The sequence below is a fragment of the Vanacampus margaritifer genome, chromosome 1, assembly GCF_051991255.1.
Source record: "Vanacampus margaritifer isolate UIUO_Vmar chromosome 1, RoL_Vmar_1.0, whole genome shotgun sequence".
Classification (NCBI taxonomy): domain Eukaryota; kingdom Metazoa; phylum Chordata; class Actinopteri; order Syngnathiformes; family Syngnathidae; genus Vanacampus; species Vanacampus margaritifer.
In genome coordinates this window covers 18,510,205-18,524,934 of record NC_135432.1, presented here as the reverse complement: position 1 = coordinate 18,524,934, position 14,730 = coordinate 18,510,205, and the positions used below count along the sequence as shown (strand labels likewise).

At 46.6% G+C, this 14,730-nt stretch overlaps 1 protein-coding gene across 1 annotated transcript in view; it reads left to right on the top strand.

The window, feature by feature from the left end:
- Positions 1-736: 736 nt before the first annotated feature.
- The window catches only part of LOC144062167 (uncharacterized), a 57,954-nt gene continuing 43,960 nt past the window's right edge, over positions 737-14,730 (top strand). Inside the window, exons 1-2 of the mRNA XM_077583225.1 lie at positions 737-1,294; positions 1,328-1,426. Coding sequence (XP_077439351.1) covers positions 737-1,294; positions 1,328-1,426 — 657 coding nt within the window. The remainder of the gene's footprint in view (positions 1,295-1,327; positions 1,427-14,730) is intronic.

The window sequence follows — 14,730 nt, the reverse complement described above, 5'->3', positions numbered from 1 at the left end:
TCCCAAGTTCTAGTTCAAGTTCAAGTTCATGTTTTGTTGCTGTCTGTTTTTTTTGTTCCCTCTTTTGTTCAAGTTCAAGTTCATGCTTTGTTTTATGTTTTTGAACTTTGGAAACTTTTTTGTTAATAGAAATTAAATCCCTTTTTTTTGAACTACACCCCTGCCTCCTTGCTCTGCCTTCCCGCATCTGGGTCCTAAAGCCCCCCGTTTTGACAGAATGCACCAACCAGAGAAGGACCCAGCGGGAGTGCTGAAAACCATGATGGGGAATCAGGAGGCGCGCCTGTCGCGCCAGGAGGAGCTCCAGCACGTCATGGCCGCCCAAATGGACCTGCTGTCCTCTTTGGTTAAGGAAGTTGGGCGTCCTTGGGCTTCAGATGCTGGAGCTCGGAGTCGCCAGCCGCAACTCCCCGAGCCACGTCTGCCGCCGCAGCCCCAGGTCCCCGTGTCGGCTCCGCCGCAGCCCCAGGTCCCCGTATCGGCTCAGCCGCAGCCTCAAGTACCTGTCCTACCACGCCTGCCGCCGCTGCCTCAAGTCCTCTGCCAGGTCTGCCGCCACAGCCTCAAGCCTCTCTGCCAGGACTGCCGCCGCATCCTCATGTCCCTTTCCCTGCCAGGACTGCCGCCGCAGCCTCAAGTCCCTATCCTGCCAGGTCTGCCGCCACAGCCTCAAGTCCTCTGCCAGGTCTGCCGCCACAGCTTCAAGCCTCTCTGCCAGGACTGCCGCCGCATCCTCATGTCCCTTTCCCTGCCTGGACTGCCGCCACAGCCTCAAGTCCCTATCCTGCCAGGTCTACCGTCGCAGCCTCAAGTCCCTATCGTGCCACGTCTGCCACCGCTGTTCCCAGTTCCCGAACCACGTCTGCCACCGCTGTTCTCAGTCCCCGAGCCACGTCTGCCTCCGCAGCCCCAGGTCCCCGTGTCGGCTCCGCCGCAGCCCCAGGTCCCCGTGTCGGCTCCGCCGCAGCCCCAGGTCCCCGTATCGGCTCAGCCGCAGCCTCGAGTCCCTGTCCTACCACGCCTGCCGCCGCTGCCTCAAGTTCTCTGCCAGGTCTGCCGCCACAGCTTCAAGCCTCTCTGCCAGGACTGCCGCCGCAGCCTCATGTCCCTTTCTCTGCCAGGACTGCCGCCGCAGCCTCAAGTCCCTATCCTGCCAGGTCTGCCGCCACAGCCTCAAGTCCTCTGCCAGGTCTGCCGCCACAGCTTCAAGCCTCTCTGCCAGGACTGCCGCCGCATCCTCATGTCCCTTTCCCTGCCAGGACTGCCGCCGCAGCCTCAAGTCCCTATCCTGCCAGTCCCAGAACCACGTCTGCCGCCACAGCCTCAGATCCCTGAGCCACGTCTGCCGCCGCAGTCCCAGGTTCCCGTGCCGGCTCCGCGGCAGCTCCCGGACTCCGTGCCGGCTCCGCGGCAGCTCCCGGACTCCGTGCCGGCTCCGCGGCAGCTCCCGGACTCCGTGCCGGCTCCGCGGCAGCCCCAAGTCCTCGAACCACGTCAGCCGAAGTCCAAAGTCCCCGAACCACGTCAGCCGAAGTCCAAAGTCCCCGAACCACGTCAGCCGAAGTCCAAAGTCCCCGAGCCACGTCGGCGTCGGAGCCTCAGGTCTCCGAGCCACGTCGGCCGTCGGAGCCTCAGGTCTCCGAGCCACGTCGGCCGTCGGAGCCTCAGGTCTCCGAGCCACGTCGGCCGTCGGAGCCTCAGGTCTCCGAGCCACGTCGGCCGTCGGAGCCTCAGGTCTCCGAGCCACGTCGGCCGTCGGAGCCTCAGGTCTCCGAGCCACGTCGGCCGTCGGAGCCTCAGGTCTCCGAGCCACGTCGGCCGTCGGAGCCTCAGGTCTCCGTGCCGGCTCTGCGTCAGCCCCCGGACTCCGTGCCGGCTCTGCGTCAGCCCCCGGACTCCGTGCCGGCTCTGCGTCAGCCCCCGGACTCCGTGCCGGCTCCGCGTCAGCCCCAAGATTCCGTCCCGTTTTCACGTCAGCCCCAAGATTCCGTCCCGTTTTCACGTCAGCCCCAAGATCCCATCCCGTTTTCACGTCAGCCCCAAGATCCCATATCAGCTCCGCGTCGGGCCAGGTTTCCGTCCCGTTTTCACGTCAGCCCCAAGATCCCGTATCAGCTCTGCGTCAGGCCCAGGTTTCCGTCCCGTTTTCACATCAGCCCCAAGATCCCGTATCAGCTCCGCGTCAGGCCCAGGTTTCCGTCCCGGCTTTGCGACAGCCCCAGGATTCCGGATCAGCTCCACAGCAACTTCCGGCTCAGCGTCAGCTCCAAGTTCCCATATCAGCTCCACAGCAGGCCCCGGACTCCGTGCCGGCTCCGCGACAGTCCCCGGACTCCGTGCCGCCTCCACGGCAGCCTCAAGTCATCGCGCCTCGTCGGCCGCCTCCACGGCAGCCTCAAGTCATCGCGCCTCGTCGGCCGCCTCCACGGCAGCCTCAAGTCATCGCGCCTCGTCGGCCGCCTCCACGGCAGCCTCAAGTCTTCGCGCCTCTACGGCAGCCTCAAGTCTTCGCGCTTCCAGTCTTCGCGCTTCCACGGCAGCCTCAAGTCTTCGCGCTTCCACGGCAGCCTCAAGTCTTCGCGCCTCGTCGGCCGCCTCGTCGGCCGCCTCGTCGGCCGCCTCCACGGCAGCCTCAAGTCATCGCGCCTCGTCAGCCGCCTCCACGGCAGCCTCAAGTCATCGCGCCTCGTCGGCCGCCTCCACGGCAGCCTCAAGTCATCGCGCCTCGTCGGCCGCCTCGTCGGCCGCCTCGTCGGCAGCCTCCACGGCAGCCTCAAGTCTTCGCGCCTCCACGGCAGCCTCAAGTCTTCGCGCCTCCACGGCAGCCTCAAGTCTTCGCGCCTCCACGGCAGCCTCAAGTCTTCGCGCCTCCACGGCAGCCTCAAGTCTTCGCGCCTCCACGGCAGCCTCAAGTCTTCGCGCCTCGTCGGCAGCCTCAAGTCTTCGCGCCTCGTCGGCAGCCTCAAGTCTTCGCGCCTCGTCGGCAGCCTCAAGTCTTCGCGCCTCGTCGGCAGCCTCAAGTCTTCGCGCCTCGTCGGCAGCCTCAAGTCTTCGCGCCTCGTCGGCAGCCTCAAGTCTTCGCGCCTCGTCGGCCGCCTCCACGGCAGCCTCAAGTCTTCGCGCCTCCACGGCCGCCTCAAGTCTTCGCGCCTCCACGGCCGCCTCAAGTCTTCGCGCCTCCACGGCCGCGTCAAGTCTTCGCGCCTCATCGGCCGCCTCAAGTCCTCGCGCCTCGTCGGCCGCCTCAAGTCCTCGCGCCTCGTCGGCCGCCTCAAGTCCTCGCGCCTCCACGGCAGCTTCAGGACCCCGGGCATTCTCACCCTCTGCAGCCCCGGGCCTCCTGGCTTCGGCCGCTCTCGTGCGGGGTCTCTTCGCTTCTTCCATGGCGGCGTCAGGCCCATGGGGGTGGACAGGAGATGTTCATCCCACGGCCGTCCTCTTCCGGTGTGGCGTCCGGGGCGCCCTCCAGATCAGCGCCGCCGGGCTCCCCTCGTCTGGCGTCCGGGACGTCCCCCGGACTAGACTGGAGGGATGTGTCAGGTTCCCGCCTCCGCGCCCCCTCCGCCCGCCCTGTTTTTGAACTTTTTAAGGGACGTCTGGAAGCCGTCCCTCGACGGAGGGGTTCTGTCATGTTTTGGTTTTGGTTCTGTCATGTTCAGTTTCTGCTTTCCTTGTGTGTTTTCCTTGTCTTGTTGATTGTGACCCTGCCCTTCCTTGTGTTGTCCAATCAGTGCCCTCAGCCGCTTGTGTCTGGTCCAGGTGTGTCTTGTTGCGTCATTAGTGTTGGTGTATTTAGTCTGCTGTCTCTCCTCTGTCTGTGTTGGTGCATTGTGGTATGTATGTTTGTCCTCATGTCATGCTGCCCTGTTTTCTGTTCCCTCCCAAGTTCTAGTTCAAGTTCATGTTTTGTTGCTGTCTGTTTTTTTTGTTCAAGTTCAAGTTCATGCTTTGTTTTATGTTTTTGAACTTTGGAAACCTTTTTGTTAATAGAAATTAAATCCCTTTTTTTTTTAACTACACCCCTGCCTCCTTGCTCTGCCTTCCCGCATCTGGGTCCTAAAGCCCCCCGTTTTGACATGAATGCGTCTGGCGAATGACGAGAGCACGACGTGGGGGAGGGTGGCTCTCCAAATCGCATGTTGTTTCTTTAGGAACGCTACGAGGCTCACCTTGCTTTCTTTATAGGCATTTCACATTGCTCGGCAAAAAGCCTGCCGCCATTCGACGTCACTGTGCAGTGAATGCGTTGTGCGGCGTATGTCCAAATAAAGAAATGATTTTTGATGAAAATGAATCTCATAGTTAAGTTAGTAACATCCAAATAAATAATATAGAGCAAACTTGTCATGACAGTCGGGGTTCCTTTTAAAAGCTAGAGCATCGTGTAATCACATACACTTCTCTCCAGCTGAACCTCAGAGTGCGTGGTTTCAACAGAGCGTGCAGGAATAACAGACTCAACTGTCGGACAACAATTCAGTCTCAGCATTTCCTTCCTGCTCTATTCACAACATATTCATCTCATACGTTACTGTATGTCATGTGCATGCGAGGACTGACCATGAGGTCTAAGGAACTGCAGTGAGTCGGATACTTTTCTCCCCCGAAAGTATCCCTGTACTGAATGTTGATATTGTGTGGAATTCTTTCCACAGCATCATTGAAAGCTTTCTTGCTGAATATTTTCCCTCTCCCACAGTGCACAAAGACAGAGTATTTGGCAGTGAGTGTTTTTTCTGTAATTTAACAGGCTAGCGCTATGGGAGCAGAGACAAACTATGGTGGGAAAGATAGAATTTACTTCTCTGCTTTCTGTCATGGAAATGTTCCAGTGCTTCCCAGCTGTTCTAATGCTGCATGACCTAACATATCACAACAGTGTAAGAGATTTTTTTTTAATAACTCCCATTAGCATTTGTTTTGTCTTACAGCATGTTGGGACAAAATGTTGGCGTTGTATCATATATCAATATTTCTTAAGCCTGATAGCAAGACTCAAAAGATTATCCTGACCAAGTTGTGCTGTTTTGTTAAGTACTTGAAGAGTGACTTTTTTTTTGCGCAGAGAATGGTCAGGGCCAACAATAATAAATGTTAATTATACTCATTATTCACAATAAAAAAATAAATAATTGTGTGTCGTCAACGCCAAAGACCTACAATGCATGGACTCTATCATTGCAACAGTGTTAAACTCAAAGTGAAATGGAAATCAGAAATGAAAGACCAAGTCATTGAGTTGGATCAAGCACACAAGTGTTTGCTTACTGTTCAGAAAACCAATTAAAAAATATTCCAAGCATTTTAATGGGTTATACAGTTATATGTGGATTTTTGCTATTTTTATTTCTATATTACTAACCCGCACGAATAGCGGGAGTCCACTGTGTATACATACAGAAAACTATCCCCTTATTATTTTCAGCCTCACTCAATCAAAAATGTCCTGGTTGCAGAGGAGAAGAGTGGAGAAGACGTTTTGACGTCGCTGTCACACCTCTCAAATCTGTGAAAACCATCAACACCACGGAATGATGGTCCTGTTCAACCACTGCTCACTATCTTTTACCCTCGCTCAAGTTTGTGTTTTTATTATAAGTGAGCAATCTCAATTCTATGTGTTTTATAAACGGTATGATTATGGACCCGCAGTGGTGAGAACAGAAAAGGCACAGACATTGCTGCTGTTGCTCAACACTTCACAAACAAGTCAATAACTATTCCAAACAATACTGTGCACCCCTCTGGGCCATAATCACTACAGTGTGTGCAATCTAAGAAATATGTAGGGTCTGTTGGGTTAATATTTAATAAGAAACATGGAAACTTCCAGTATACTAACCATGGCGTTATATACCAAGTCTCGTACTCAGTACTTTCTCTACCCTTAAATATTCAATTTTTAGATCTGTTACACATTATTTATACTGTGTTTACCGGACTAGTATAGTGATATTGCATTTTTATACGGAACAAATATGGACTGCCATATCCACAGAAAAGTGACTTCAATTCAGAGAAGTAAATTGCCATAGATACCCTAAACCCTGCAAGAGCTTACTGAGCTAATTCCTGCCTAAACAATACAGATTCTCATCCACCAGTGCTCACATAGTAACACAATATCCCTATGTGATAGTCACGTACCAGCTAAAAGTGTGTTAGCTTAGAGAAAACAGCTGAAGAAGACGGTCTGTGTCTGCAGTGTGGTTATGCATGAGGTTGTGTGTGTGCGTCTGGTGTCTTGGGAGATACAGTATTACTCAAATTTTCAGCTGTGATCATTTTTCTGCAGCCTCTGTCAACCTCTCTGCAGATGTACCATGCATATGATAATGGAAAACCACTCACATAAAGGCGGACTACAGTGTTTACAGCTTGAAGTGAAGCATTCTGGGACTTGAAAATTTAGCATTCGTTTTTAGGAGAGTGGTATCACGGATGTGCCATTTCAGCACATGAACGTGAATAACAATGAGGGAAGAAAAGGAGTCATATCCACAGACAGAGGGCGGAAAATTCGAACCCGGTCTGAAAACCATCAGCCAGAGGTTTGCAGGGGTACCCATTGTGAAGATGTTTCGGTCTTAAATGGTCAAATAAAAAGGCTATTGTAAAGATATTTTTGGCCAAATTGTTACAGAGAGCAGTTTTAAGTAAAAGAAAAAAAAGTTTATCTTTAATTTAAAAGGATGCTTTATTCGTCAACATCAAAAAAAAAAACTGCACTTGCAATTAAATATTGGCAAAATATTTTATTTTAAGCGGGTTTTTCCGCATCTGTTGAATGCATCTAACAAAGTAACTTGTAATCTAACTTAGTTACTTTTAAAATCAAGTAATTAGTAGTAACTACGATACTTTCTCATGGGAACACTGGTTGTTTTCAGTGTTGTCAGTTTTTGCAGTAAAGCACAGATCCATGTTTGTGATGTTTTATTGGGCTGCTCACGTCACCGAAACCAGTGAGCAAAGCCTCAAAACAATAGTGGGTGTATTATTTTTTTTAATTTTTATTATTCAGCTTTTCTGTATTTTGGCACAATAACATCACATACATGTTATTAAGGCACCTAGGATTTGTTATCGGCTAGCTGAAAAAAAGGGCCGACAATGTCGCTCAGTAGTGTCTATAGCTTCCATATGCCTTTATGCACTCCCCACAATGTGTGGATCTGCTGCTGATGAGACAACAGATGGTCTCCTGGGAGATCTTCTCCCAGACCTGGAAGAGATCATCAGTCTGGACATCCTGTTTGAGAAGTGGTGGCAGTGCATGCCGCGATACATGAGGTGCTTGACTGGTTTTGACCTGCTTGAGAAACATCAGAAAGACATGAAAATAGCTTAAGCTGCATCTACAACATGGTAATTACCGATAGGTGTTACACTTAGGAGCAAGTGTACTTAAATTAATAAGGAAGTTTACAAGAAGCCCACCATGACATGGATGCACTTGTACTTTCCTTTACATGTAAAGAAGTCAAAAACATCCATGCAAGGTCATTCAGAAGATTGGACAAAGTCAGTTCTTTACAACAACAACAAAAAAGCTGAACATTATTCATATATAATTATTGTGAGTCTCACTGGCCTAGGATCCATTTTCTCCCTCATACGACACTCGAGCAACTAGTGGGGGAATAATCGGTCCAGGAGGCCGAAGATGATGTCAGTCTGGACCGCAGCTAGACTTTATTGCTCAAATGACAAACTATTCCATCTTCCAGAGAATTGGACCAATATGCTGGTGATTTCTGTCTCAATCTCGCCATGTCAACTGGCAAAAAGAAACCGACCAGCTGAGCTGCTATTAGCAACGACCTGATCACAGCTGCCAAAAGACATTTTTAACATCACTCGCTTGCTATTTTCCATCCACTAAGTCAGCGCTGGACCAGATGTACACTTCTCTGCTGCCTTTAGAGTGATATTTGCAAAAGTTAATCAACCTCTGGTAATAATTCTCTAACTGTACTTTCGTTCAGTTGTGCCTGAACTAAATGTTTTAAAACATCAAAATGGCCTTTATGGTGTGTACGGAGAGGAACATTTGCAGTGGTCGATATTCAACAATGTGAAACGTTTTAAAAATGTGCCATTTGTGATGCAATTTACCAACTGTTAAAAAAAAATTGTAATACAATTGATATTTGATCATTTTGTATTCAAGAGTCAGCACCATAATACATTATATTCCACTTTGTTTATGTCATAATAATCTCCATTAGTAATGCTAAGGTTATCATTATACTTGGGCATCATTGGTACTCTTCTATTGGGGCATCGCACACACACACAAAAGAAAACGTCTGTGCCGTTATTTCCCTACAGCTTTCACAGAATGACACATTCACCTCCTCAGATGTTTCATACTATGATTCACTTGCTTCAGTGGTGTAGCTCAGTGGCGTGGGCAACCCAAATAAAACATCACAAAATATGGATTTTAGCTTCACATGATAAAAACGTACCAGGAACCAACACACACACGTCACCTGACTCCCAAAGGATTTGCATAAATCCATTCTCAGGCCTCTGATGACTGTCATTCAAAGACGATGCACCCACGGACCAGCAGTCTCTTCTGTTGTTGCACCTTCTATAAACTGGCATTTAAACTATTTGGTAATTTTCTGGTGGGGAATAAAGGGCATATTGATCAACTGTGATAGGTAGTATTACAGTTTCAAATTAATTAATCATTAACTCCATATTTATTTTGTGTCTCTTGAGGGTAGTAGTTTTGCAAACAAGGATTTACACTGCAGGTCCAAGTACCCAAATCTTTTTAATGCCTGCACATGTATATTTCAAATGACACATACCTAATAACAAGACAACATGGCTTTACTAATGTTTGTTACAAAACCTCTAGGTCACATAAACACAACCTTTTAAAGTGATCAAATCAAACATGTTTTTCAATTTTGTATTTTGATCTAATTTTACTTCTACTTTAATTTTAATTGTCAGTCTTGTGACGTTTTGATGTGGAAGTGGACCCACATGCAGTGAGGCAAGGTGGCGAGTCAGGTGTGTACAAAAAAAAAAGAAGTAATTTAATTCAACAAAAAAGAAAAAGCAAACAAGGTACTTGAGTCATCCCAAACGCACAAAATCAAAAAATAAATACATTGAAAATCAAGACTCAAAGTAACAGACAAACACTCAAGCCAGCAAACAAACTGCAACATGACGTGACAAGAATAATGAACCAATAAAGATTGAAGTAAAGCATTGAACTAAATGCAAAACTGAGACGAGACAATGAGAGACGCCAGGGGTCTATTTCACAAAGCATGTTCAGTCAGAACTCTGTGTCAAGAAACCCTGAAATCAGGGTAGGGAGGGTTACTTTTAAAATGTATTCCATTACAGTTACAAGTTACCTGCTAAAAAATGTAGTTAGTAAGGTAATCATAACTTTAAAGTAATTTTGAATTACTTTTGGATTACTCCAATACCAAGTATGCTCATGAAGTCAAAATAAAAATAAATATCACCACAATTTATATTTCTATACAGTGCACCCCTGATGGTGATAGATAGATAGATAGATAGATAGATAGATAGATGGATAGATATCCAATGAATAGGGAGGAATGGGACAATTTATGCTTTTACGACACGGCTAGCCGCCATTGTTGTTGACAGACTGACGGTTCGCGCGCAGTCACGCGAGAATTGGCGCATACGTCATCAATCTGCGACAATGCGTCGTCATCGAGCTGCGACCATTACGTCATCACAAGCCTGAACGGTAAGAAACTTGTGAGGATACATTGAAAGTGGCTTTCGTGTGGACGGGGCCTTAGTGTAGTGGCAACGCCAGGTGAAACTACTCTGCGTTAATATAACTACAGTGGTACCTCGGCTCACGAACGCTTCAGCTCACGAACTTTTCGCCTCACGAACATTAAATTCGCGAGCATTTTGTCTCGGCGGACGAACCAAATCTTGCGACACGAGAAATCACGAGAAGCTGACGCACGCTCACGGCGTTCCAGTTCGTTGCCCCCTTTGTTTGAGTGCGGACGTGGTTTGTGTTCGGTAGACATTTTGGATCATTTTGGAGTACTTTTGGAGTGTACTTTTGCTACCATGGGACCAAAAAAGACCCCACAAAAGGCTAGTGTTAAGCCTAAGAAGACATTGAAGAAAATTACGGTCGAGCAGAAGAAGGAGATCATCGACAAACACGAACGAGGTGCGCGTTTGTCAGCATCAAGTGAGAGCATCAAGACCATGTTAGCAAAGTGGAGTGATGTGCAGGATTTTGTCGAACAGTACCATTCAGAAAAGACTGTGGCTATGAGAATCATCAACATGATGAATGATAATGTGATGCCTCAGTTTCGTAAGACCTTACAACTCAGAAAGCAACAGGTGTCAATTAAGAGGTTTTTAGTCAGCAACAAGGATAAAGAGTCTCCTAAGAAGCAAAGAAGAGAAGCCACACCGGAGGACTCTCCTTCCAAACAGTAACTCCCTCCCTCCCTCCTCCTCCCACTCCATTCCATCAAGCCTTCAACTACTGTACCATCACAAAGGCAAGTTGCAAGTTTTGCAAATAAAAACACTTTTTATACAGTACAGTGTATTTATTTAATTACAATACAATAGCACATTTATTATACATAAAATAAGGTATATTTTGTGTAGTTTTAAGGCTTTTTTAGTAGAAAATTGTGTTTTATGGGGACCTGGGAACGGATTATTCTCATTTCAATGGTTTCCTATGGGAAATACTTGTTTGGAAGACGAACTTTTCGGCCCACATACTCTCTGTGGGAACCAATTAAGTTCGTGAGCCAAGGTACCACTGTACCTCGAATCAGCTTGCCTGGAACCGAAAACGCAGAGTTTCCTATCTCAGGGTATGTCAACTCGCTGTTCAGGGTTAGCCTTGTTAGTTTGTTGGACATGCTTTGTGAAATGGACCCCTGGACAAGACACACGTGGCTGAGGGAGCTGATTGGAAGACACGAGGGACTGGGATGACGAGAACAGGTGGACACAACAATCTAATGAGACAGACAAAAGTCAACTCTAATCAAAACTAAATCAACAGAAGACTGATTAATGACAATTCTCTCTTGTGTGTTTGATTAAAGCTACTGAATGCAGAAAATTCAATTTCGAATGGCTACTGCCAGCTATTGACGAAAAATGAAACTTCACACACCCTTCTTCACCTATACACAAAGCAAATCACATCCGCAGGCAGTGGGAAAAAAATTCGAACCCGAATCCAGTCTGAAAACTATTAGCCAGAGGCTTGCAGGAATATCCATTGTGAACAGTTAATGTGTTAATCTACTAATTAGAAGATGATTTAGTCATAAAAGGTAAAATAAAAAGGCTATTGTAAAGATATTTTGGGCAAATTGTCACATAGAGCAGCTTTAAATAAAGTGCTTGAATAAAAAACAAATACAAACAAAATAGTCAGTCACTTTTTCATTTTTTACCAGCATTAATCTTGTGTCTGTATTGAATGTATTACTTTCAAGTTTCAACACATGGTGGTGCTGGTCTGAAAAAAAAATGCATTCATTTGAAGAAGACTACTGGGCATGGTCCCACAATTTGGACAACCCTAGTTGAGAGCGTCATGGGATAAGTTATTATGTGGTGCTACGCTATGGTTTATGCTACATTGCGCAGACACACAGGGAACACACCGGCCATGTAATGTTTGTGATTTTAAAAAGAGCCACATTCACATGGAGGAGCAAAAGCGCATTTAAAAAAAAAGAAGAAGAAGAAGAAGAAGAATGAAACAATTTGCATGCCATGCCCATTGGCCGCACACCAACTACATCACTGCTGGTCGGGATTTATGGAGAAGTGTTATCAGACTCCTTATCTCATGCAAAGAACACGCACGACACTCCTGTGATCTGCCAATCATGAATGAGTGAAACATACTGTACACCTGTTTCATAAAAGATGTGTCTTTGAGTGTTGCATTTCCACTCTCCAAAACAACAGTTTTAATTTGAAAAGATCCCAGGGATCACACACACTAAAATCCTCTTCATCGCATTCCGCCCGCTGGTTTCAGCCCCTAATTTAATTATCTCGCACTGTCTGAGAGAGCTGCTGCACGTGCTGGCTGCTCCCTGCGCATTACATTAAACATATACGCTCACACAGAACTCGCACACACACACACAGATCCAATGGGGAAATTTCATAGGCCGTAGGGGATAGCCTTACAGAAATGACAAAGGCTTCTAAGAATGTGATCACACGCACACGCAACAGCAAATCCGTTCCGTGCAGGTGAGAGTTATGCAGATGCTCATTCAGTCTGTAGGGGAAAAAAATAAGCCCCTAATTACCATCCAATCTGTCTGTGCCTTCCTATGCTCCCTCCCCCGTCTTCCACTTCTTTTTCACACTGCACTGCGGTTGTGGCGTTCGCCTCAAGGCGGGTGATTGCGGTGTGGGGCTCCTCTGAGAGTCTTCCCTTGTTATTATCCTTAAACAAGCAATTATAGCCGAGCCCCTGAGTGGAGCAAAATAGACAAGGCACACCCACAAAAAAAAGCTCTGAGCTCTGCGCAGATGAATACCGAAGGTCTACTAAGCAATTTTGTCTCCATTTTGGTTGCATACGTCGACCAATTCTGTGACAAGCAAAGGAATATGCACATGACAAAATGCAAATGTTAATGGCAGAACTGAAAGCTGCGCACACAGAGTTGATGGTTACGAAACACGTTTGACTATTTTTGCAATGGCATAGCAGTAATTTTGCTCCTTTGGCTTTTGTGGTTGAGTAAATAAGCAAGCAGACAAGACCGCAGGAGGGGCAGCTCGAACTGTTAGGCTCTCCAAAATATTTGTAATCAAAATAACATATGTACAGTATGCATTACAAATGTATGACATGTTTTCTTATGCATGAAAAGCAGCTAAACTGTGAGCCCATGTGGCCTCTTTTCCATCCCTTACAGTTAACAAAACCTCTGCTTTTAAGTTGCCTGATCAACTGCCACCATTTGCTTTGTCGTCCTGTTCAAAATTCCATTTCCATGGCAGTCTAAGATGCCAAAGAACTGAATGTTGTTGAGCACAGATAGGAACTTCAGCCCTTATAAATTGGATATGAGTTGACTTGAGTCACTGTTTCGATGACTGATGACTTAAAACTTAAAGAGTCTTGACTTGGAATGGGAGTTAAAGACTCGGGACTTGACTTGATTCACGATGACTTAAAAGATGTGATTGTTCATTTAATATCAGTTTAAAGATAAAATAAAAATGTATTAGTGCAAGTGCAATTTGTAAATGACACGGTCATTGTTTGGAGGATGCGCATGTCAGTCTGGGAATGGTACTGTCATGATTGGCCTGTCAAACAGTTTAACGCCTTGCTGTGAGAAAGCATGATCACTCATATCATGTCCACTGTCATGTCGGCTGCAACGGAATGGGTGTAGACCTTGATGTCAATTGAAGAAAATGATCTTTTCTTCCGCATGTTCGTTTTCTTTCGGGTAGTGAGAATGTTGGTTATCCGAATGCCGGCTGGAGATCGATGAACAGTTACTTCGAAGCTTTTATTTCTACAGAATATTCCGGGCACAAGTGAGTTCCATACAATGGCTGCAGCCTCTCACAAATGCGAAGATTTCAGAAGACTTTCCCGGAGTTCACCGGACATGAGATACTTTAAAGACATCATACTAACACATTGGCTTCAACCACAGACAAATGGTCTATTGTTGTGGAAATAGAGGAGGCCTCCCAGCCACGACGGCAGTCAGCAGAAATCGCGACAACACTCACAAAGACACATAAGGCAATTAAAACAGTTATGACTAAATCTGGGCAGAAGACCCTCTTCAAGACCCATTCTACCTTGTAAATATCTGTAGCTTCAAGCCTCTTCTTAAACTCGGTACAGGACTGCAGTAAGCTATCATACAGTACAATACAATTATCATTTGAAAAGGTCCGTAACAGAAAACAAAAGTAATCTGATTCCAAGGAATCATTCATTTATTTGCTTGTTTGATGATTCAGCCAATGGAGTCCTCTTATAAATTTTAAACAAAAACAAAAAAAAATTATGACAGGCCTCTGCAGTTGGTGAGGCCGCTTGAAGTGTGTCATTCCCAGGTGTTGGCCAACAGGAAATTCTAGAGCTAAAGGACGAGATAGAAAAAAAAAGATTCAGATGTTTTAACCATGGCTCGGCCGCTTATAGTGCCTAATTTTCAGCCGTATTCACATCACGACTAGAATGATGAAAAAGCAAGATAGAAAAAACGTCTTGCCGCTTGGCATTGTGACGCTCACCTCTCTCAGCTGTGACTGGAGACGCTTTCCGATGCTCCCTGGAGGTGGCAGCTTCTAAAAAGTGGGTTTCTATAATTATGCGGAAGATATTTGGCAACACCAGGTCACATGTTCTTTTTTTTTTACATAATTCTTTTTTTATGTTGAAATAATTTTTCAAACAAATTAAAAGCAAAAAGAGCACTGTAAAGTTCCCTACATGTTAGAAGCTAAAGTGTCATTTTAACTCATCTAGTGACAAAAAGACGACTTCGTAACGACTGCCCTTTGACGGTTTTCAGTCTCAAGGCACTATTTCCATTCCATTTCCACTGCATGATCTAAGTCTGGGCAGATGATTCACAGACGCATGCAGCTTGGCGCAGTTAAAATCAGGTGTTTTGCACCGTTGTGGGTGTGAGCACAGCAAATTGG